This window comes from Mercenaria mercenaria, chromosome 1 (assembly GCF_021730395.1).
Source record: "Mercenaria mercenaria strain notata chromosome 1, MADL_Memer_1, whole genome shotgun sequence".
In the NCBI taxonomy this organism is placed as follows: Eukaryota; Metazoa; Mollusca; class Bivalvia; order Venerida; family Veneridae; genus Mercenaria; species Mercenaria mercenaria.
The window spans coordinates 115,703,538-115,729,187 of NC_069361.1; the positions used below are offsets into that span (position 1 = coordinate 115,703,538).

The window sequence follows — 25,650 nt, forward strand, 5'->3', positions numbered from 1 at the left end:
TGTAGCTCAAAGGTCAAGGTCACACTTAGACGTTAAAGGATAGTGCATTGATGGGCGTGTCCGGTCCATATCTTTGTCATCGATGGATGGATTTTCAAATAACTTGGTATGAATGTGTACCACAGTAAGACGACGTGCAGTGCGCAAGACCCAGGTCCGTAGCTCAAAGGTCAAGGTCACACTTAGACGTTAAAGGATAGTGCATTGATGGGCGTGTCCGGTCCATATCTTTGTCATCGATGGATGGATTTTCAAATAACTTGGCATGAATGTGTACCACAGTAAGACGACGTGCAATGCGCAAGACCCAGGTCTGTAGCTCAAAGGTCAAGGTCACACTTAGACGTTAAAGGATAGTGCATTGATGGGCATGTCCGGTCCATATCTTTGTCATCGATGGATGGATTTTCAAATAACTTGGTATGAATGTGTACCACAGTAAGACGACGTGCAGTGCGCAAGACCCAGGTCCGTAGCTCAAAGGTCAAGGTCACACTTAGACGTTAAAGGATAGTGCATTGATGGGCGTGTCCGGTCCATATCTTTGTCATCGATGGATGGATTTTCAAATAACTTGGCATAAATGTGTACCACAGTAAGACGACGTGTCGTGCGCAAGACCCAGGTCCGTAGCTCAAAGGTCAAGGTCACACTTAGACGTTAAAGATCATTTTTCATGATAGTGCATTGATGGGCATGTCCGGTCCATATCTTTGTCATTCATGCATGGATTTTAAAATAACTATGCAATGAATGTGTGACACAGTAAGACGATGTGTCGCGCGCAAGACCCAGCTCCGTAGGTCAAAGGTCCTAAACTCTAACATCGGCCATAACTATTCATTCAAAGTGCCATCTGGGGCATGTGTCATCCTACGGAGACAGCTCTTGTTTTTTTTTTTTTGAGGCCCCAAATGGGTTACCCCGTTTATTTTCCCCGTCATAGGTTTAACTAGGGTCGGAGAACCATCCCTAATTAACCTTACACACAACATATGATAACATATTATAATATTGTACTTATTTTAAACATCAATATTTTCATATTACAATACTATTACATATGTATATCAAGTATGATATAAAAAGTCATAAACGGGTACCCAGGGAACATTCTTTTAGCAAAACCATAATAAAAAGATGAAAAAGAAAAAGTGGTTATACATGTATGATATATAATGGTGCTGAGCGAGCTTGCACAAACTGAGGATTAGTATTATGAAGTATAATTGTAATATTATCTAATTACAAACATTTATCTGATGAATAATCTTACAATTGACCAGTTTTGTTTTTCTAAATCTGTAATGTTCAAATTCTTATAAATTTCCCATGCTAATGAAAGGCTCTTCTTAACTCCAGTAACAGTTGGTATAATTCCTTTTCTTTTGCACAAATATATATATGGGCCATTCCATGAGAAAACCGATATTAGTGACAAAATTTTCAATTTTTGCTTTTTTGCATTTTCTTAAAGAAAAATATATATATTTTCATTCAGCGCAAAATTTGACATAATTTAAAGGTGCTTTTATATTTTATAACGCGTTTTAAACCCGAAGGTACCAAATGATAATTTACAAGCAATGATGACATCAACGTCACTTTCTGAACGTTAGATAAAAAAACACAAAGAACCATTGCATGCATAATTGTTTGTTTTAATCTTAAACCATATCATTAGAATATAAAACATTAACTTAAAGACTCTATCAATAATATTGAAATAGATTACCTTTCAAAAAGTGGATTTCTTGACTGAATACCGGGGTAATTACTCGACACTGAATTGGTGGAATATTTCTAGCAGATTTATAAATTTACCAGATATATGACAAAATTTAATATATTCAAATAATGATGAAATACACGCCATTTTAAAAATATTTCTTGCTCAAAATTGCTCAATAATCATTGCAGTACTTCAATTCATTTTAAATACAAGTCTGTATATGGCAAAACGTAACTATCGTGGCGCTGGTTGCGGGCACGTGATATCCATATTGACAGGATTCAGGTATTTTCTGACATTTTTATATTGGTATTCAACTCGTTGTCTGCTCTGTCCTTTTGGTTGAAGCGTAGTAGGTCTATCATCATTCACACGGATACCAGTACAGATGTTAACCTTAACTTCCGGTGTATTTTTTCCAGTTTGCATGGTAACGACACCAGGTTCGTCTATTGTCATACTAAAAGACTGGTACTTCCTGTGTCAAGTGAAAAATATTAGATTTCAATGGAGTATTCAGTATATTTGTTTTAGTTTTCTTGCACGTCATTGCTTTTTTTTACTGAAAAGGGACATTGTCATATCAAAACAATGATTTAAGCAGAACGAAAAAAATAATAAAAAACTCCCAGTTTGCGAGATTATTAACACTTTACAGTTGCAGATATAAAGTGTAATTAATCTCACAAATGACCCGTAAAGGGGAGATTTCAAGAGGTTATTCCGTTTACACAATTTAAGTTTTATATAAAAATATCACTTGAACTGAACGAAAATTTTTGTTTCTAAAGAATTCTTGCTATTCTGGTATTGCGTTATTTAATCATCGATTCAGCGCAAATGGTTGTATCTGCTTATTTATTATACAGTTACATACACGGTGGCAATGAAACGATTGTTAACAAAACGCTATAATTAATTGTTACCTTATTCCATGAACTGATTTGAACATTGGAGTTAGGTAACTCTTCCAGTCAGCCCACTGCCATGCTGGATACCGAACTTCTTGATTGGTCGCAGACGACAAACGTACAACGTCTCCAAGCTGGTCCATGGTCTCTATGTTCGATCTTCTGCAAGAAAACACACTGTCCATAATAATTAGATCAACTCAATGCGAACGCATGAATGAAATACGAACAGGTTGAAAAATCTCGTATTGTACGTTCTAAAATCTCGTATTGTACCTTCCGTATTGTATGTTACCGGACTACTTTCATCAATATGCTTATGCTGACATATAATATATAGCAAACAAAAAACATCACTCATTTAATTTTAACATCAACATACATTTTAGATTTCGTTCTTTTAAAAATAAACAAACAAAAAGATGGAGGCATATAATAAAAGGGTAATTACAACAACGGCAGCTAGATCTGGGATTTTTTATTCGGCTCTCGTGGATTTTACTAGGACGGATCGCACTCGGCGCATGCGCGCCTCATGATATCCGATCTGGCAAAATCCACTGAAGCCGAATGCAGCATCCCAGAACAAGCTATCGTTATAATAACCCTATTATAGCATTTATTTTATGATACTGATGTGCGTCTGCTTTACTGGAATACAATTCACTTGCAAACTAGTATAATACGTTCACTGGAAAATCATAAATGTATTAACTTTTTTTTTTTATGAATTTCGGTCCCTAGTTTACTTTTCTAAAAGTATAAATACAGAACTTTTGGGATTGTACAACCTTTAAAACATGATAATAACATGATAGATATAAATCATGTACCTGTAAAGTTTCTTTAAATGGCCAAATCCAGCATCTACCAAACATTTTGCGTGACCGGGAACCTGCATAAGATATTCGATAGAATCTTGTCTTCCTGTCAGGATACGCCACATGAGGTAACCTAACAAATAACGATTCTTGTTTTGCCCTGAATAAAAAAAATATATAACTAACAAACCTCTTCATTCCGACGCTCATAAACATTTAGTATACCTTATACGTTAAATATAAACAAAACTAAGCAAAATAATACAGTTTAGAAGCACTGCATGGATAAACAATATTTCAAACTTCATTTTTAAAAACAATAGTGAAAATTATAATTGTCTTTAAATGTATAAAAACAAACTTCAGCTTACCAGGGCAGTTGTCTGCATGGAGTGAGATCTTAGGCTCATGTTGACTGTACTCGTCAAGCACATAGTCCAACATTGATATTACAGCGTTAGGACCGTGTGTTTGCGTCCCGTCTTGCCCGATCGTCTCGTTTTCATCTACTAAGAAGTTCAGTTGCCTTGGATACCCATCAATGCGCACGCCAAATATTTGCACTTTACGTAATGTTGCAAAATAAATTGGTCCCATTTGTCTGGAATAGTGTGGTATTGAAACATTTTGGGAGAAGTCAAAAGTGTAATGATTATATCTTGTTTGTGGGGTTTGATCATGTGACTCTCATGCCTGCTTGATACAACTGTTGTAAACTTCTCTCTCTATTTGGGCTTTTAAAATGTGTTCTCGGAATTGATCAGTTGCGTAAATTTTTTCGTTTTCTTCAACAGCTATATTTATGTTTCTTCTGTGTTTCTCACATGCGGCACACACGTCATCTCTCGGAGAGGCAATTTTAATGCGGCCCAGACAATTATTCCAGATCTCGCAAAAAGAACTTTGTTTAACGTACCGTATATTGGAATTCTCACACTCTGAAGATACATTTTGTGAACTTTTAGCTTTGTTGTCCCGCTGTCTAGATAAACAGGGGGTATATTATTACTTCCACGTGGAGCAGCTGGTTGTGGGAGCCCATATGCATCTGCATAATTTTGGATGTACTCCACAACTTTTCGGATGTCCTCATACACTAAAGCATGCTTAGGCTTACGACCACTATTTCCGTGTTTCCGTGCTGTAACTCCTTCTTTTTTGACATGACATACAAGTCCTTCTAGTGTATGCCTACCGATATCATAAATAAGTGAAAATGTCCTTCTGCAAATTGATTTGCCGCTATATGTATATATCATGCGGATGCGTTTCCTTTTTTCCCACGTTTGGTTATATACGTCCTGATTACCACCATATGTTACAGATCCCATCATATACATGTCTTTCTCTTCCTTAGACATTTCCCTTACTGAAAGAATGTGATCATATATATCATCTGCACTTACTCCAATATTACATCTCTGCTTACATCCACAACCAGATCGTGCAAACTGTCTTATCTTACCTCTATCGTCATCATAATCTTCCTCATTTACTACGTTTTCATCACGGACTTCATTATCATAAGCATTATCGCCAGAGTCGTCACTTCTATCATCCTGCCATTCCTGATCAGAATAATGTGCTCCCTCTTCTAGATGTAGAAGGTAATCCCTTGCTCTGTCCTCAACAGCAGACTGAATTGTTGCCCAGTCAAATTCATCATCATCACTCGCAGTGTCACCAACCAAGTCACCAGTATTGTTTTTCACCATCATCGTCATTTCCGTTTTGCGATGCATATGGTGTCGCTGACAGTGTCCGTCCAAAGTGATCAGACAGTAAGCTCTCAAGATCCTGAAAGTTAATTGAACTTTTTATAGTTTACTAAAACTGTACATAACAGTCAAAATCTGTACATAAACAGTCATTTATAATACTGACAATCAACGAAATGAAGTATTTTATAAACGTATTTGTATTAAAATATCAATTTTGGGATTGAGAAAGAGAATAAAAAATATGTGTATTAAAACAAAGAAGAACAAAAAAGAAAGAAAAAAATCGTGAAACCATTACGTCTCGAACCCCTACCTCTCGAACCCATATATTTAACTTCTAAAAAATGGGACAATGCTCTAACTATCTGAGCTAAACGCTCACTCGACTTCTAGCGCTTAATGTAGTATATATCATTTTTCGTCACATGTTTACTTCAAATTCAGCACTTTTTTTACAACAGTTCAATATGTAATATATTAAGAGATGGATAGAAAGAGAGAACAAATGTTAATCTCGATAACCTGGTTAATTGTCAAACACTATTAAGACCAGCATAATAATACAGAAAGGGCACATCTACCAGCGAATGTCATCTTTGCTTTATTTTATATCCTAGATCTAGAGTGTAAAAGGGTTTTATCAAAACATGGAATCACTTTTGTAGGATTGTATCACAACTGAAAGAAGTCAAATTAAAGTATCTCATCTATAAAGGAATGACAAAAAAAGAGAAACAAAATGGCGGCAAAAATTAATGTCAAGATGTGTTCAAAATAACTGTTGAATTTCCGTCCTATAACACTTTTGTTTAATAATCAACATGTCATTATATATATATCATTCGTTACTAACCTCGAAATCACTATCCATTTGAATTCAACTTTAATATATCGTCATTGTTTATCGATGTCACTAATACCGGTTTTCTCATGGAACGCCTCATATCTTTTTATCTTCAGAAACAAAATATCATATTCAACATTTCTGGGTTTACAACTGAAGGATCCAAGTAAAAAACATTCTTTTTTCATACATTCCATATTTATATTAACATTTGTACATAATTATGTCTTTTATTCCACTAAGTAATTCTTGAACTATATGACAATTCCAAAATAAATATAATAAAGTTTCTTCTTCCATTCTGCAAAATGTACATAAATTATCGTTTCTCATATTCATTTTATACAACAAAGAGTTTGTACCTAAAGTTCTATGTACTATTCTAGTTTGAAACCACTGAATATATGAATCTCTTGTATATTTGAAAGGTAAGCTATATATATATATTCCCAATCTAAAAGACTAATATTAAACAAAGAGTTCCATTTTAGTTGACTTGTTGGTTTTTCATTATTTTTTATAAGTATACTATAAATAGTTTTATTGTTTTTCAGAATTACAGGCATTAAATAACTACTGATACAAGGATGTACCACACTGTAATCAATACCAAAGTTGTTATTTTTACTTAATATAAAACTTTTTACACTTCTCTTTAATATCTCATAATGCAAAAAGTTTATTTTACTTCCAGCAATTGTTTCTAAATACTGCAAACTAAGAAAAGACACAGAATCTGACATAATATCACTAACAAATCGAATCCCTCTATCATAGAGTGGTTTTATAAAGATACCATTTCCACCAGAGAGAATTTCATGATTATAGAATAGTGGCATATTTAACAGCTGCATGTTCAGCTGTATAAATTGGTGTACACTCTATTAATTTAATAAAACATTTTAAAACATCAATCCAAAATTTATTTGTGAGTTTTCTTGTAGTATATTCTGCATACAGTTTACCAGTATTAAATACTTTATCTATATCAAACAAGGTTCTAACTAATCTAAAGCAATTACTCTCACTTCCATTAACACATTTCTTGAACCATGATACTTTCAAGCTGTATGTATATGAAAATATGTCTATCATTTTCAGGCCTCCTTCTTTATAGTCTTTAATGATAACTGTTTTCTTGATTTTTACTCTACCTTCCCATACAAAATCATAAAAAATATTATTAATTTCCTGTAAGACTCGATCACTTTGGTTTGGTAGCGATATCAGACAATGTGTCAACAAGGGAAGTAACAATGATTTAACAACTATAATTTTACCAATTGGAGTTAGTTTTCTTCTCTTCCAATATGATATACTTTCTACAATTTTACTGATTTTATCTTGAAAATTAAGATCTACTATTTTGTTTAAATCAACATCAAATATAATACCTAGTAGTTTAAACCTAGTTGTACCCCACAAAAGTTTCCATTTTGTTTTTATTGACCTTGTGATATATTTAAGAGAGCCTATCCAAATAACATTAGCCTTATCAAAATTAACTTTTAATCCTGAGTGAAGGGAAAAATCATGCAATAAGTCGAGTGCTGAGTTCAAAGATTTATCCGAACCATCTAATAATAATGAGGTGTCATCTGCAAATTGAGAAATCTTATATTCTGTTCCATCAATAACTATACCTTTAATATTTGAACAGTTTCTAATTTTTATAGCCAGTATCTCAGCACATAGAATAAAAATATACGAAGAGATCGGGTCACCCTGTCGGCAACCACGGCCGCAGCTGAAAAAATTTGATAAAAATCAATTTAACTGTACTGATAATTGTGTATTATTTAAGAACATTGTGATCCATTTTCTAATCATTGGACCAAAATTAAAAAAGGAAAAAGTTTTCTGTATGAAATTGAATGAAAAAGTATTGAAGGCTTTTTCGAAGTGGATTAACATAACTAGACCTGGGATATTATTATCTTCAGTGTACTTCATTACATCATACAAAAGTCTGGTATTTTCCCCAATATAACGTCCTTTAACAAAGCCAGTTTGATCTCTAGCAACTAGATTATCTAGCGTAGATTTTATTCTGTTATCAATACTTCCTGAAGCCAGTTTATAAACAGTGTTTAACAATGTAATTGGTCTAGCTCCAATTTTTCAGGAACTGTTTCGGTTTATTTTCTTTTGGAATACATGTTATTATACCTTGTTTTTGTGTAACTGAAAAACTGCTGGTGTGAAAAGCATAATTTAAAGCTCTCACTACAAATACACCTAACTTCTTCCAAAAAACTTTAAAGAAATTTGTTGTAAAACCATCGGAGCCTGGACTTTTATCATTTTTCATGTTTTTCAAAGTGTTAGAGACTTCTTCATATCGCGGGCTTAGCGCAAAACGGTTGTAACTTATATGAGATAAAGGAGTTACAACCGTTTTGCGCTAAGCCCGCGATATGTCTTACCAAATTGGATTAGTCCAAACCAAACCTGTTTTCGCTCTGGGAGATATATTGCAGATAATATAAGACTAGCGTATGATGTAATGTTACGCACAGAAGAACAGCAAATTCCAGGAATGTTACTGTTAGTGAATTTTGCAACGGCTTTTGATTCCATTTCATGATCTTTTATGTACAAAGTGTTACAGTATTGTAATTTTGGTGAAAACTTTATAAACTGGGTTAAATTGTTTTATAATGATATACAATCTTGTGTCAATATAAATGGTCATCTGTCAGATTGGTTTGGGGTCCAACGCGGTTGTCGTCAGTGGGATCCCCTATCACCTTATATATTTATTCTGTGTACGGAAGTATTGGCAGCAATATTGAAACAAAAAAAAATATTAAAGGGATAAAAATAAATAATATAGAATTTCTCCTGTCACAGTATGTGGATGATACAACTGTATTATTAGATGGAACTGAAAAGTCCTTAAAAAACACAATAGAAACATTAGACTTCTTTGCAAGAATATCAGGACTACAAATAAACATAGATAAAACTAAAGCTGTTCTGATTGGATCTTTAAATAGTAGCAGGTTTTTACCTTGTCCAGAACTAGGACTTCAGCGGGAGTCTCAAAGTTTTAAATTACTAAGAGTGACTTTCACAAATGACCTCAAAAATATGGCAAATGCTAACTATCTTCCAAAAATTGAAGAAATATAAGAGCTGAAATTAGACTTTTCTCGAAACACATCACAATTAGTCTTCATAGTCATAAATCGATTCTATATGTTATAAAATGATGTTTTCAATGCAAAATAATCATTAGATTTGAAAATTTTTGAATTTTGACCATATTTTGAGTAGATGCGCATATTTCGGCAGCAATTTCTGCAATAGAAAGGCCAATATTTTGTCTCCAGAATGTGTGAAAATGCACAAAATGCGTCCATTTGAGTCATATTCATGACGGAATGAATGATATTTCAGAATCAAAGTGAAAAATAATGCATACAGGTAAACTTTTACCAAAATTTATAATGAAGCGACCATAGAGCCTAAATTTAGCCCAGAAAATGGGTAGGGGGTGGCCTCACTTAAATGTCTATATTTCTCTAAAATCTCGAATTTTCACAATGAAACTTGTTAACATGTTCGGTATTACATCTTTCTTGAAAATAGAGATGAAAATGTTATGAAATTTGATAAAAAAATATCTCTTATAGGTTATAATGCAGTTATTCGGTTCAAAATGTGCTTCCGTGGTGTAGTCGAAAGAAGTCCCTAATAAATTGATCCTAACTTTTCCATTTTTCGCGCATTTGCGCGTATATCGGGGGCCAAATGGGCATTATTTCACTCGTGGAATGAATTTTACATAAAATAGGGCAGGTTTCATGCTAATACTCGCATGTTTTCGAGTTGTTTACTTGAAAACGAAAGTAGGGTGTTTATTCTGCGGACCGCTTTCTGAAATGCGGCAATATCAGGGTACCTGACATCAGTTGACTTGCATTTCACTGCATACTATTCAACACCCCTTTTTCTTTTCGTTTTCTTGAAGCAAATGTATGAATATCTTGTGGAAAATAGGTCTACGACGGAGTGAAAATCTAAAAACTGTAACAAAATTGGTCTGAAGTAGCTGAATTTTATATGAAACAAAGAACAATTTCTTTTATTGGTATATAGCCTAAAAGACTTTTCACTCACTTAAAATAAAAGGGTCATCAGTCCTATTACAAGGTAGAAATATAGTCATAAAAACACTAGCTTTACCAAAAATCAATCACCTAATTATGAGTTTGCCTGAAATTCAAGTAATGATATCATAAAAACTTTGCAAAATACTTTCTATGCTTTTTATGGAATGGCCAAGATAAGGTTAAAAAAAAACTATTATTCAGCCCTATGAAAACGGAAGTATAAAAATGATAGAATTAGATACTTTTATCACTGCTTTAAAACTTACTTGTCTTTGCAGACATATGAGATATAATACTAGATACAATGTATTTTGAACTTATCACAGATATCTACCCTTTTCTTCAAGCAAATATAGAAACAATTTTATGAATTTATAAAATGAACACTATAAGTAATTACTTTTGGAACAATGTTTTTAAAGGAATCAAACCAGTAAATGACCAATATCCAAAAGGCTGGAGTGATTTCTGTGCACTGCCAGTTTGGCACAGCAGTAATTTTAAAATTGGTGGTTCAAGTTTTCACTATCCCATGTTCATAAGGAAAGGGGTTTTATTAGTCAATGACTTTCTAGATAGAAATGGAAATTTTCTGTTATATAATGATTTTATTGATAAGTATAAAGTTAGAACAAATTTTTTACAATACCAAAGTATTATTGCATCAATAAGAGATTTTATTGACAAGGTTAGTTTTGCACATTATGCAAAAAAGGGAAGCCTCACCTTTACAACCATTTGCAGTTTAAATAATTAATAGCCAAATAAAAGGCTGTAGAAAAATTTATGCTTTCCTACTTGCCAGGCCAAAAATAATCCCCTCTTTAAGGAGAAAATGGATGGAGGAATTAAATATAAATGCGCTTTTTAACTGGAAACATATATATAAATTCCCTGATACTCAGTTGCAAATTGGTTTCAATTTAAACTGAACCATAGAATCATCGCAACAAATTGCTCCCTGTTAAAACTTGGTTTAAGAAATGATTCGCTGTGTTCTTTCTGTAATACAGAAACTGAAACTTTAAAACACTTATTTTATGATTGCCGTTACAGTAACTTATACAGGACTGAGGTCAAAAGATGGATAAACGAAACTTGTCCAAATATTTCCACTGAATGGTCTAAGACAGATATTCTAGGTAACAAAAAATTTAACATCGCCTTAATGAATATATTACTAAATGCGAAATTTATTATTATATCAATGTCGAACTAGGAATATATTTCCAAGCTTTTCATTGTTCAAAACGCAAATGGAAATGCTATTGAAACTTGAATATTTTAATGCTAAAAAAGAAAACAAATTAAACAGCTTCAATGTGAAATGGTCAGTGATTGTTTATGGTATAGGTCCATGTTTCAGAGAAAAAAGTTCGAACGTCATCAAATCATGGAAAGAAAGCATTGTTTTACTTGAAAATTTGACAGCATATAAAACATTTATATTATTCTACAAAACCATTATCAATTTACTGATATATGTATTGAATTCCGGAAAGGGACTGCATGAAGGGGCCACACTTCTGGACAGTTCAGCGCCTTTAAAAACCCACCATTTTTTAAAAGCTGTTTTCACATCTTCGTTTTGATGCATTTGCAACATCGTGCGAGTGTTTAAACTTTACATAACTAGGTAAAACATCATTTTTGACAATTGTTTACATTTTTTCTTTACAAATGGCATTCTTATTTAAAGGGGGACAACTCATTAAGAATATTTTAAGTATCCAACTCTGTGGGACAGAACAGTAAAACATGTACTGGACAGATAAATTGTGTGTCAAGATGCTGTTCATTCGTTAAAAAAAATCTGTTGTTTTGTGATATACTGCTAAACCTTAACTCTGCTTTCACTAGACAACTAATCTCTTTTCTGTACAGTTTGTTTCTAAATTTCCCCAGTGCTGCACCACCAAACCCCACTTTGTATTGCCCCTTTTATTTTTTCTAGCTTTCTGGCATGACCTATCGTGCCAATCTGGTATCTTTATTTTTGTTTTCATTAAGGTTATAAGAAGTAAGTATTACAAATAAGAAAGATGAACAACTGTGTTATGATTAGCCTATTATGCTTGTAGGAGTCAGTTCCCTTTATTTAGCACACTAGTACTATACTATGGTATTGCTTTAACCCTCATTATGCTGGACACGATTATTTCTGCCTTTGCGACCAGTGTAGATCTTGATAGGCCTGCACATCAATGCAGTCTGATCAAGATCTGCACTGTTCGCCATTCAGTCAGTATCTTTTTGGCAAACATCCTTTAATCACTCGATGGTACTATCCAAATTGAAAGATAGACCAATTCATTACAGAAATTTAGCATGTTATGGTTTAAGGCTTTACACAAGTTAGTTTGTATTATGCTAATTGTACAAAATAACTCATTTTGTAATCACCTACTTAAAGACTACTTCATATATTATAATGCTATATGCTGTAACGCACTATATGCTGTAATGCATTTTTGAGAAATAATTTTAAAAAATCATGACCCAGGGGCTATTAAAAGCCCCACCCAGGGGGTCACTTGGAGTTACTTGGACTTATACAGGATAAAGGTTCAAACTTTTTTTAATCACAATTCATAGGTTGTTTATAATTAGCTGAGAACCCTAAATAATTATGATACACATCAGGCCTGTAGGAAGCATTTTGTGATTCACACAGTCATTGTTTTCATAATTATTTGTAAAATTAACATGTTAGTTCTCATACAGCAAAAGCCACAAGAAAATTTCATTAGCTACACATTACAACTGTCAGAGCTGTAATTTTGATTTTGTGTTCATTTGCAAAAACATACCACTGATCTCCATATTCAAAGACAACGTAGTGTAACGTAACACTTGGTCTGTGTACCTGAAGTTTGTCTTGAACACAACACATTACAACAGTTCTAACATTTATTTTCTACGAAGAGCAATGCAAAATAACTTATAAATGTTCAGTCTAATTTCATGACTAAAATCAATGTTCAATAAGTCTTTTAAAACAGTTCTGTTTACTGATCTATTTAACAACATTTCTTAATTATAAATATATTTCAAACTAGCTCTTAACAAAGCTTATTAAGTTTCAGCTCATGAGAGCGGGATCAAGTCCCTTAGCCCGCCACTTGGGCAGTCTCTCCCCTGATCACAGAGTGTATTGAGTTTATATAGGATTATACAGGAAAACACAGCAGACACATTATCTAATTTCCCATCACTTAAGGATACCTACAAGTTCAACAAGCCTTAAGCTACTGAAGATTGTCAAATCTTGTCTGACTTGTCAGTTTATGAAATGTACAGTTTTCATCTTCTATAATTTTTAAAATCTTAAACTTCTGAAAGAAATACCCGAAATAAAATACAAAGCAACTGAGCATTACACTACAGTAGCTTTCTATAGAATGGAAATTTCTGAACATCACACAAAATGCATGTCCATACTTGTAAATTAGCAGTGCTCAGTCTGAAGTGCTTAAAGAGGAAATAAGATACCACTATGAAATATAGACCATATATCACTGTAACAGGCAGTAATTTTACAAATTGCAGAAAATTCAGTCAAAAGTTAAACAACTGGTCCAATTCGTCCAAATGTTCCTTAAGAGACCCTTTACTAATGTTTTTTTTTCAGTTACACAATATGGCTCCCAATGGACAACTCTGGTTTTCCCTTTATATCTGGATAGAAAACTGATAATCTTACAAATCACTGGCCTGATTTTAAAATAAATTTACACAACTATCATTATGAATGGGACTCAGGTAAGCGATTTAGGGCCATCGTGGCCCTCTTGTTAAAGTATGTGTGCTGAAATATGTATATACTGTTTGCATAATTGTACATGTGACACTAGGCGGGCCGGTGGTCTAGTGGTAACACGCTTGACTATCAATCCAGAGGTCCGGGGTTCAAACCCCAGTCCAGGCACTGGAAATTTCAGAGATGCTCTTGAGTGTCTCCCACCTAACTGCGAGGCTTGTACTGGTTCTTCCCAGGAAAGACAGCTTCACGTGTATCGGTGCTATACACTGGGAATGTTAAAGAACCAGACTATCTATTCGCAAAGAGCTAGACTAAGTTGGCCGGACAGGCCTGTGTCTAAAAAGGATTTCTCTCTATCTGTAATGGGGGGCTTTATCTCACTCTGTCCCTCTGGTCAGATTGCTCTGTGTCTGTTCTAGTAGAGGATGAATTTCGTGCCCTGTGTGGCTGCGTTTGCTATATGTAAAGCGCCTAGAACGGGTTTATCATGAAAAAGGCACTATATAAATCTGGTATAATAATAATAATAATCAACAATTACTTATTGTTAAAGTGTTGTTGTAAACAAATATATGTTGAAGACATCCCAAGAATATCAGTATGCTGATAGAAATTGACAAACAAAGATCCTTGTGCCATTAACAGAAAAAAAGAGGCAGATTTGAGACAGAAATCTGTGACTTATTTATAGTTAAATTACTGTAATATACAGGTTTCAAATAAAACTGATTTTCTCTTATTTCCCTTCCCTTTTTACCATTCTTAACATCCTGTTCTAATCAGAAGTTAAATTTTGTCCAAAATAAACAATTTTTGAAGTTATGAATATGTGCATAGTCATGAATATGTAAAAAAAAACAGTAAATAGACATGAATACATGTATATAAATATTCATTTATAATAACTGAATTCTTTTTCTTCTTAGATGTAGTTGAAGTATCTGTGGTTTCTTGTACCATACTTTATCCAAGACAACATTATTCTCTAAATAACAGAATGATATACTCAACATGAGAACTGTTTGCTTATACACAGGTAATGCTGCACATTTATAATAAAAGGGAGATAATAACTTCTGATAATAAGAACTGAGATAATAATCAGCAATACAAAAGTCATAGAAGATACATATTGTTGCTTAATGGTCTAGTTGAAGAAAGAATCCTGAAATCTTTTATGAATGTAATTAGTAGATAATTCAATATTTATATAATAGAACCAGACTGCTGAAATTTGCTGAAATTAATTGAAATTTTAAAGCTTTTCTGAAAAGAAATTTTGTCTTAATCTGGGAGTAGGAGATAATTTATAAAATCCTATCAGATAGCAATTAACACTCATTTTAACACAATGTGTATGCTTTTAACATAATTTAGTGCAGAGGGCATGATGCAAAATAAATAAAAGCTATCTTAATGTGATATTCTGAAACATTACGAGTTGGAAACAGCTTCCAATGTAACTAGCTTCAGAACTTTATAGATGGTTGATGTTATTTGTAACCTTAAATTACCCTTTAGTTTCAAAGGCTTTCAGAAACCTGGACAATTTGGACTGAAAATAGGCATTATTAGTCCCCTACTGGTTAAAAACCAGTTTCGGGGACTATAGGAATGCGCCTTTCTGTCATTCCATCCGTCTGTCCATCCTGCAATTTCGTGTACAGTCCATAACTCTGTCATCCATGAAGGGATTTTGATATTACTTGGCACAAATGTTTCCCATGATGAGACGATGTGTCATGCACAAAACCTGAACCCCTAGCTCAAAGGTCAAGGTCACAATTGGAGGTCAAAGGCCAACAGGGCCATAACTCTCCCATCCATGAAGGGATTTTAATATCATTTCGCACAAATGTACCTCATAATAAGACAATATGTTATGCACAACTTTCAGACCCCTAGCTTAAAGGTCAAGGTCACATTTAGCAGTCAAATGTTAACACGGCATGAACAGGGTCTGTTTCGTGTCCAGTCCATAACTCTTGTCATTCATTAAGGGATTTTAATATCACTTGGCACAGGTGTTCCCTATGATGAGATGACATGTAATGCGAAAATACCGGACTCCTTACTCAAAGGTCAAGGTCAAAATTGGGGGTAAAAGGTCAACAGGGCTTTTTCCTGTCTGGTCCATAACTCTGCCATCCATGAAGAGATTTTGATATTACTTGGCACAAATGTTTCCCATGATGAGACAATGTGTCATGAGCAAAACCTGGACCCCTAGCTCAAAGGTCAAGGTCACAGTTGGAGGTCAAAGGTCAATAGGATTTTTTTCCTGTCCTGTCTATAACTTTGTCATGCATACAGGATTTAAATATCAGTTGGCACAAATATTCCCCTGAATGAGACAACATGTTGTGTGCAAAACCCGGGCCCTAGGTCTAAGGTCAGGTCATACTTAGAGGTCAAATGTCAGATTCAAGAATAACTTTGTCAGGAGCATTTCTTCTTTATGCATGGAAGGATTTTGATGTAACTTGGCACAAATGTTCACCACCATGAGATGAATTGTCATGCGCAACGACCTAAGTCTAAGGTCAAGGTCATACTTAAAGGTCAAAGGTCAAATTCAAGTATGACTTTGTCCAGAGCATTTCTTCTTCATGCATCAAGGGGTGCACAAGTGTTCACCACCATGAGGCACCCTTGTTTTTAGAATTACGTCTCTTCGTTTTTACTATAAAAAGATTCGAGACCACTTTTCTGTAGTACAACATGCATGTTACATCCAATTTGTAGGTGTCTTTTGACCTATCTCTACCTGGTAAAGAGTTTCTTGTGGACTAACATATAGATTTATTTTTTTTTTTTAGGATTTATTTCCCTTGTTGTTACTATAAGTAATTTTTATGATATTTTTTTTATAATCAGCCAAAAAATTTCATATGAAAACAACAGTTGGTTTTTGGTTGCGGGTTTATCCCGCTACCAAAGTTAAAGTGTATTTCTGACAATCATATCGTTTTTATTTGATTCCAAATCACACCCAAATGTTCATGTGCTACACAAAATAGTCCCATTCATGAACAATGCAGATGAATTATCAATGAACAAGCAGTTCTTATTCAACCTGTATGCTGCACTGACCATTTAAATTATATAAGATCTGTCAATGATAAGGTATTCCAACCCACGGTTACATCACAAGCTGGGTCAGGCAGAGTTCATCGTAGATATGAGGCACATTAAATTTGTATTTGTTTCTCATTCATGTATATTCATAGACTGGCATTTAAACAGAAAAAACCCGCAACCATCAGACATTTCAAGGCTTTGATTATATATGCAAAGGACATCGGACATTATGCTACGGATTTTGCCCTAAGTTCAATGCTATTTCTTGACTTCAGTAGCTGATAGTTTTATAAAACAGCTTCAAATACTGATAAATAAGTTATATTCCTATCAAACTGTCACAAAAAATAGTTTTATTTCATATTTGTTTTCTTGAAATTCGAACAGTTTGTAACAAAGGGTCATATTTTTTAAAAATTTGAAATGTGTATTTTTAGTTAAAATAAGCATTGGTATTTAAGGTATGTCTACTGTGAAATATTTTAACACAATAAATAAACTTATACCATGCAGATTATCAGTTTTATTGACATTTTTGAAAATAAACGAAACGGAAAAAATAAAAGTGGAACAAAACTTTTGGTCCCTAACTGTAACTCAGTTATTTCCACTCGAGTGCCCATGATAACACTGATGCATTGATCATAGCCTATTGTTTGTTTTCTATACTTATTCTATATGTATTTATACACATGAAAAATACTGACCGGGGCATTATGTGGGGTTTTTATTTGAATATTTTGCAGTGGTGAGCTGGTCAAATTGGCTTTTGGCCTTTTTCAGTTGAAACGGGGGGCAAAAGACTCCCTTTCCACTGGGGGTTCAGGGACCCTTCTTTTAGCATTTTTTCGGGGAACAAAACTTCATAGCAAGTATCAACATTTATTAGTTTTCATGGGGTTCTGTTTTGTTCTTTGGGGTCCTTACGTTTTCGGGGCTTAAAAAGTTTCGCGTGTGAAATGTTTTAATTCGGGGGGTTCATGTTAGTTGGGGGCGAGTCATATTTTTCTAGGGTTTTCAGTGTAATTTCTGAAGAATGGGTTTTTAAAGGGAAAGGGTCGGGTTAGAGTTCTTTTGGGTTTTAAGGATGCTGGATCAAATAAAGCAAATGTTGCTCTTAAAATGCATTCTGGGTTTTTCGCTTCAATGTTCACAAAAGGTAAAAATTTGCACCTAAATGGCCAATTCCCATAAAGTTTGTCTGTATTTCTTTGTCATCGTTGAGAACATATTTTAATGTCGAACCATTTTCTGGTTTTTTAAAATCAAGAATGCGTTGTCTCCCCGATAACACTCAATCGACGACTTAACTGTAAAAGGGTAACAGATCTGATTAAAAAATTCTAAGTATATTAAACGATCGTTGTTTTCAGCTTACTTTCTATGTCCGTATTTTTTAATTTAGTTTTTCTGTGCTTAAAAATTTTTACAAAAATGTTTTAAGCTGTAGATATGTGGTTTAGGAAACACATGCATTTGTGTCAAATATTTATGAAAAAAAGTTTTTGCTGACACCCTGTACGTTTTTTTTAAATTTTTTAAACACCTTCCCCCCGTGACCAAGTGCATTTTTTGCGCTACGTATATAATAATAATTTACAAAATGCTGTAAAACTTTTTTGTTGCTCACGGGGGGGAAAGTTTTAAAATGAAAAAAAATGTTTTGTTTCATATTTTAATAAAAAGAGAATAAAAAAATGTCTACAAAGTCGTCTTTTTTTTCAAAATTTGTAAAATGAAGTCGATTTATCAAAAAAAGGTCTTCAATATCGTAAACTATGCTTTTCGAAGTCTATCCCTATGTCCTTTTTTCCTTTAATCGGATAGGCAATCAAAATTTGGAAAATGCCCGGGGCCCTTTTTTTTCAAGTGTTTTGTTTCTATTGTACTATAGAAAAATATTATTTAAACATCATTGACGATATCGTTCATTATTTATATGCAGTAGGAAAATTTTGGGTGTTTTCCCATGGGGGGACTTTGTATTCAATATTCAATAGTTCATTCACTTGTTTTGACTGAATTAGCAAATTCCTCAATTGGGTTAGCATTTATGTAAGGAACAATTTGCATTTTATTGATAAACAATTCTGCAAATAATTCAGACATAGTTACTATTTCTGTCAATATCTTTTGCAAATTCAGACAAGACAAGGTAGTTGCCTTGGTCCATGGCAATCTCACCTATGCAAAAACTTTTTTTGATGTATTCAAAAATCCCAATCAGTGTAGGGTTTTGCTGATATCTTAAGCAAATAAAATTTTTCCCCAAATCTTTTTCTGTAGAATCAAGCGTTTGGGACCTTGAAAGGTCGCGTTATAACAATGAGGTGATAGAAAAAACTAAAAAATGAACACTTCCAAAAAAATTTATTTTGTTGGTTAACCTAAATTGAACAAATTTTTTTTAAAAATTTCATTGACTTGTGGTGAGTTTCCAATCGTAAAAACCCCAAAATTAGTTCTTGGTGATTTTTGCGAAAATTTTCTTTTAAAGATCATGAAAAATGCAAATGTTTTACACCTGTTGAATTACTAGAATTAAAAACTTTCGAAAACTTAACAAAAGCGCCACTGAAATTTTAGTTTTGTCTTTTTTTTTCCCCAAATCTGGATTTATTGAATGTCTACTGTTGGTGTAGAAAACTGGGGGTGCGAAAGAGCAAGTTTTCAAAAATGGGGCAAAACTTGTTTTAACAGGGGAAATTTGACAGTTTAAACAACATTTTATTAAATTTGGTTCCGTGAAAGCAAGAATTGGTTCAAGATACTTTCTTTCTGTATAGCTGCCACATTGGCAGAGCACCTCGTATTTACCCGAAAATTTTTCCGAGTTTTATAGACAAGGTTTTGGGTCTCTGAAAAATTTTGAATGGTTTGTTGTTGCAATTACAACAAGTGCAAAACTTCAATGATAAAAATTTCTGTAAATTGGTCCAAAAAATTTTGGGAAAGAAATGCGTTAGAATGCACAAAAGTAAAATCCTTGACAATTCAAAAATATCTTTTTGCACTGTTTTCGAGATTTCGCGGCATTGTTTAAACTTTTTTTAAATGTTTTTTATGCGAAAACAGCAGGGGGTATTTTTAAAATTTTTGTAAAAGGTTACTTTCAACATTTTTATTTCCAAGGCTTGTTTAATTTAAAGCACTTGTTGGTAAGGCTCTAAAGGGGAGGGTAGTGTGTGTATTTCCCTTAAATAGTATTGTGGCACCATTAAAAGGGGGATTTAGCCTTATTCAGTCGCTGGGCGCCCTTGACGTTAAGCACGGTTTCGCAATAGGTGTAAAATTTACCCCAAGGGGGGGGGCACAGTCATATGTTTGTTTCATAAAGGCTGTTATTTTTATTGTCATTTTTTAAATTTTTAAAAATTACTATTAAGTACAACACCTTGAATAATCAGTAAAAAAAATAGGCATTTAATTTAAATTATTCAGTTTCAGTTTTAAGTGAGATAGTACAATGTGAAAACACATGGCATGAAAAATTTTTTGAAATTTTACCGAAAAAGGGTTTTAATACGCCCTTTTAAAAATGGGATGATTTGGGAACGCCATGGCAGGCGGAGGGGGGGCGGTCTACAGACTTGCCGGCATATCTTCTTCATCTGGAGGGGTTTTTATGAAACTTTGACAATTGTTTCCCATCAAGACGGGGTTCATGCGAAGAACCAGGGCCTAGGCAAGGTAAGGTCACATTAGGGGTCAAGGGGTTTAAAGAATAAAACTTTTCTGGGCTTTCTTCCCTTCCCCTGCATTTGAGGGGGACTTTGATTTATTGACACAAAGTTCACCACGATAGCGGAGGTCATGCCCCGGGGAAACGTCTAAGGTCAAGGTTTTACACTTAGAGGGCAAAGGTCAATACAAAAAAAGGGTTTGTCCCGGCATTCTTCTTTATGCTAGAGGGGTTTTTATGAACTTGGGAAATTGTACCCATCAGAGATGAAGTGTCATATGAGGTCCTTATTTAGAATTATTTTTTTTTGTTGTTACTAAAATAGTTATTGTAACTTTTTCATTACTGTCATAGGGGAAAAAACGAGACCACTTTTTGTAGTACAAAATCGTTACATCCAAATTTTTGGGGAAATTTTTAACATCTCTCCTGGTAAAGTTTTTTTTTGGACTTATAATCTTTTTTTTTTTTTTTAAGAAAAATTCCATTTGTTTTAATATAAATAACTTTTTGTAACTTTTTATAATTGACCTAGGAAAAACCAAGACCACTTTTTTGTGGTACAACAAGTTTGACTTTCAAAATTTTAGATGTATTTTAAGGGATCTCTACTGGTAAGGGTTTTTTTGTGGACTTAAAAAAAAAAAGAATTAAAATAATTACTACACAAACAAGAATTAAAAATCCATTTTCAAATAAGGTGTTATTTTTAATTCAGGTTTAAAAAAATTTGTTATGCGGGGTATATTGTGACTTCTGGGCCCCTTGTTCTGGGGATATAGATTCGTGGGTTTTGAATGTTAACATACAATCAGTGGGGGAATTTTTTTGCTTTGTTTGGGGTAAAAAATTTTAGATTTATCACGTGAAAACTATAAAAATTTCCCCAAAAAATTAATTACAAAAAAAGGTAATAAAGCTAGAATAACTGCCCCATGGGGTTTGAAAAATGGTTCCAGATTCCCCTCCCTGGATTACTCTGGATGTGTAAGGAAATAGGGGTTTGGTAAAATTTTTTACGTTACAACTCCTTAAAACAATGTAATAACCTTTAATTAATCTTAAAAAAAACTGGAATAAAACCCTAAAAGTTTGTATTTTTCACCGCAGGATTGTCTTAAGGTGTTTTTTCGTTTTTAAAATTGTTTTCTCTTTTCAGAACTGTTACTTGCACCAGAACTCATCCCCAAAGCCCCCTGGGGGAGTGGTTTTAGCATAACGAACACAAATCGTAATTAACAGAAACTCCTGTTTAATCATCATTGGGTCTGTATGAAGGAATAGCAAAATATAATTTTATAAACAGAAGAAGTAGATACCAGAATTTTCTTTCAGCCAACATATATATTTTGTTTGTTTCTGGTATTTTTCAGCTCTCACACTAGTGTTCCAGTTACACAAGCATGAAGAAACAGGGATTGATCTGGTCATATGCTGGTATCTGTATTTGGAATGGATGATACCCCTGTGCCATACACACTGGAGATACATGTTGATATAAAAAAAACGTATTTTCAGCTACAAAAAATCTGTAGATTTTAAAGATATTTTGCTGCATTAATGACACACAAAAATACTTCAGAATGGAAAGAAAAAATGTTAGGGTCACCATGCAGCTAAGAGATATATTTAGAAAAAAATTTAAAAACTGGCCAAATTTTATATTTTTAGTTCTTTTTATATGCCCTTTTGAAAAACATGGGAACACCCCTAACGGGCAGTTGGGCGGGCGGATGGATGGGCGGGCAGGCAGGCGTCGTCCACAGACTTTGTCCGGAGCATATCTTCTTCATACATGAAGGGATTTTGATGAAACTTGGCACAATTGTTCACCATCATGAGACAAAGTGTCATGTGCAAGAACCAGGTCAAGGTCACACTTAGAAGTCAAAGGTTAAATTTAAGAATGACTTTGTCCTGAGCATATCTTCTTCATGCATGGAGGGATTTTGATGTAACTTGGCACAATTGTGCACCATCATGAGACAGAGTGTCATGCGCAAGAAACAGGTCCCTAGATCTAAGGTCAAGGTCACACTTAGAGGTCAAATGATGCAAGAATGAAAACTTTGTCTGGAGCATTTCTTCTTCATGCATGGAGAGATTTTGATATAACTTGGCACAAATGTTCACCATCACGAGACGGAGTGTGACATGCACAAGAACCAGATCCCTATTTCTAAGGTCAAGGTCACATTTGGAGGCCAAAGGTCAGATACAAGAATGACTTTGTCCGGAGTATTTCATCTTCATGCATTGAAGGAATTTGATGTAACTTGGCACAATTGTACACCGCCATGGGCAGGTCCCTTCTTTAGAATTACTTCCCTTTGTTATTACTATAAATAGCTTATATTGTAACTTTTTCATTAGTAATCGTAGGGAAAAATTGTGACCCCTTTTCTTTAGTATAAAATGCATGTTACATCCAATTTTGAGGTGTATTTTGACCTATCTCTGCCTGGTAAGGATTTTTGTGTGGTCTTACAATTTTTATTTTATTTTGGATTTTTTGTTTTAAGATTAACTTAATTCCCTCAGCTGTTACTATAAATAACTTATATTGTAACTTTTTTTAGCTCACCTGTCACATAGTGACAAGGTGAGCTTTTGTGATCACGCAGTCGTCCGTGCGTCAGTCCGTCCGTCCGTCCGTAAACTTTTGCTTGTGACCACTCTAGAGGTCACATTTTTTGTGGGATCTTTATGAAAATTGGTCAGAATGTTTATCTTGATGATATCTAGGTCAAGTTCGAAACTGGGTTACGTGCCATCAAAAACTAGGTCAGTAGGTCTAAAAATAGAAAAACCTTGTGACCTCTCTAGAGGCCATATATTTCACAAGATCTTCATGAAAATTGGTCAGAATGTTCACCTTGATGATATCTAGGTCAAGTTTGAAACTGTGTCACGGGCCTTCAAAAACTAGGTCAGTAGGTCTAAAGATAGAAAAACCTTGTGACCTCTCTAGAGGCCATATATTTCACAAGATCTTCATGAAAATTGGTCAGAATGTTCACCTTGATGATATCTAGGTCAAGTTTGAAACTGGGTCACGTGCCTTCAAAAACTAGGTCAGTAGGTCTAAAAATAGAAAAACCTTGTGACCTCTCTAGAGGCTATATATTTTATAAGATCTTCATGAAAATTGATCAGAACGTTCACCTTGATGATATCTAGGTCAAGTTCGAAACTGGGTCACGTGCCATCAAAAACTAGGTCAGTAGGTCAAATAATAGAAAAACCTTGTGACCTCTTTAAAGGCCATATTTTTCATGGGATCTGTATGAAAGTTGGTCTGCATGTTCATCTTGATGATATCTAGGTCAAGTTCGAAACTGGGTCACATGCGGTCAAAAACTAGGTCAGTAGGTCTAAAAATAGAAAAACCTTGTGACCTCTCTAGAGGCCATATATTTCATGAGATCTTTATGAAAATTGGTCAGAATGTTCACCTTGATGATATCTAGATCAGTTTCGAAAGTGGGCCACGTGCCATCAAAAACTAGGTCAGTAGGTCAAATAATAGAAAAACCTTGTGACCTCTCTAGAGGCCATATTTTTCATGGGATCTGTATGAAAATTGGTCTGAATGTTCATCTTGATGATATCTAGGTCAAGTTCGAAAGTGGGTCACGTGCCCTCAAAAACTAGGTCAGTAGGTCAAATAATAGAAAAACCTTGTGACCTCTCTAAAGGCCATATTTTTCATGGGATCTGTATAAAAGTTGGTCTGAATGTTCATCTTGATGATATCTAGGTCAAGTTCGAAACGGTCATGTGCGGTCAAAAACTAGGTCAGTATGTCTAAAAATAGAAAAACCTTGTGACCTCTCTAGAGGCCATACTTGTGAATGGATCTCCATAAAAATTGGTCAGAATGTTTATCTTGATGATATCAAGGTCAAGTTCGAAAGTAGGTCACGTGCCTTCAAAAAGTAGGTCAGTAGGTCAAATAATGAAAAAACGTTGTGACCTCTCTAGAAGCCATATTTTTCATAGGATCTGTATGAAAGTTGGTCTGATTATTTATCTTGATGATATATAGGTCAAGTTTGAAACTGGGTCAACTGCGATCAAAAACTAGGTCAGTAGGTATTGAAATAGAAAAACCTTGTAGAGGCCATACCCTTGAATGGATCTTCATGAAAATTGGTCAGAATGTTCATCTTGATGATATCTAGGTCAGGTTTGAAACTGGGTCACGTGCCTTAAAAAAACTAGGTCAGTATGTCAAATAATAGAAAAACCTTGTGACCTCTCTAGAGGCCATACTTTTCATGGGATCTGTATGAAAGTTGGTCTGAATGTTCATCTTGATGATATCTAGGTCAAGTTTGAAACTGGGTCAACTGCACTCAAAAACTAGGTCAGTAGGTCTAAAATTATTAAAAGCTTTTGACCTCTCTAGAGGCCATATTTTTCAAGGGATCTTCATGAAAATTGATCTGAATGTTCACCTTGATGATATCTAGGTCAGTTTCTAAACTGGGTCACATGCGGTCAAAAACTAGGCCAGTAGGTATTGAAATAGAAAAACCTTGTGACCTCTCTAGAGGCCATATTTTTCATGAAATCTTCATGAAAATTAGGGAGAATGTTCACCTTGATGATATCTAGGTAAAGTTCAAAACAGGGTCACGTACCTTCGAAAACTAGGTCAATAGGTCAAATAATAGAAAAACCTTGTGACCTCTCTAGCGACCATATTTTTCAATGGATCTTCATGAAAATTGGTCAGAATGTTTATCTTGATAATATCTAGGTCAAGTTCAAAACTGGGTCACATGAGCTCAAAAACTAGGTCACAATGTCAAATAATAGAAAAAACGACGTCATACTCAAAACTGAGTCATGTGGGAAGAGGTGAGCGATTCAGGACCATCATGGTCCTCTTGTTATAATTGACCATAGGGAAAAACCAAGACTACTTTTCTGTGGTACAACATAGATGTTACTTTCAAATTTAGGTGTATT

At 34.2% G+C, this 25,650-nt stretch overlaps 1 protein-coding gene and 1 long non-coding RNA gene across 19 annotated transcripts in view; one reads left to right on the plus strand and one right to left on the minus strand.

Moving 5' to 3' along the window:
* The window catches only part of LOC123526188 (uncharacterized), a 102,934-nt gene extending 80,610 nt beyond the window's left edge, over positions 1 to 22,324 (plus strand). For all 18 annotated transcript variants that reach the window (XR_008366732.1, XR_008366728.1, XR_008366735.1 and 15 more), the window contains one exon: positions 22,047 to 22,324. This is a non-coding gene — a long non-coding RNA (uncharacterized LOC123526188). The remainder of the gene's footprint in view (positions 1 to 22,046) is intronic.
* On the minus strand, positions 1,779 to 4,653 carry LOC128547883 (uncharacterized). Its single transcript, XM_053521476.1, has 4 exons — positions 3,836 to 4,653; positions 3,477 to 3,624; positions 2,659 to 2,805; positions 1,779 to 2,210 (listed from the first exon to the last, which is right to left on the minus strand). Exons 1-4 carry the CDS (start codon positions 4,059 to 4,061, stop codon positions 1,967 to 1,969), a joined length of 765 nt encoding a protein of 254 aa, XP_053377451.1. The 5' UTR covers positions 4,062 to 4,653; the 3' UTR covers positions 1,779 to 1,966.
* Positions 22,325 to 25,650: the final 3,326 nt, after the last annotated feature.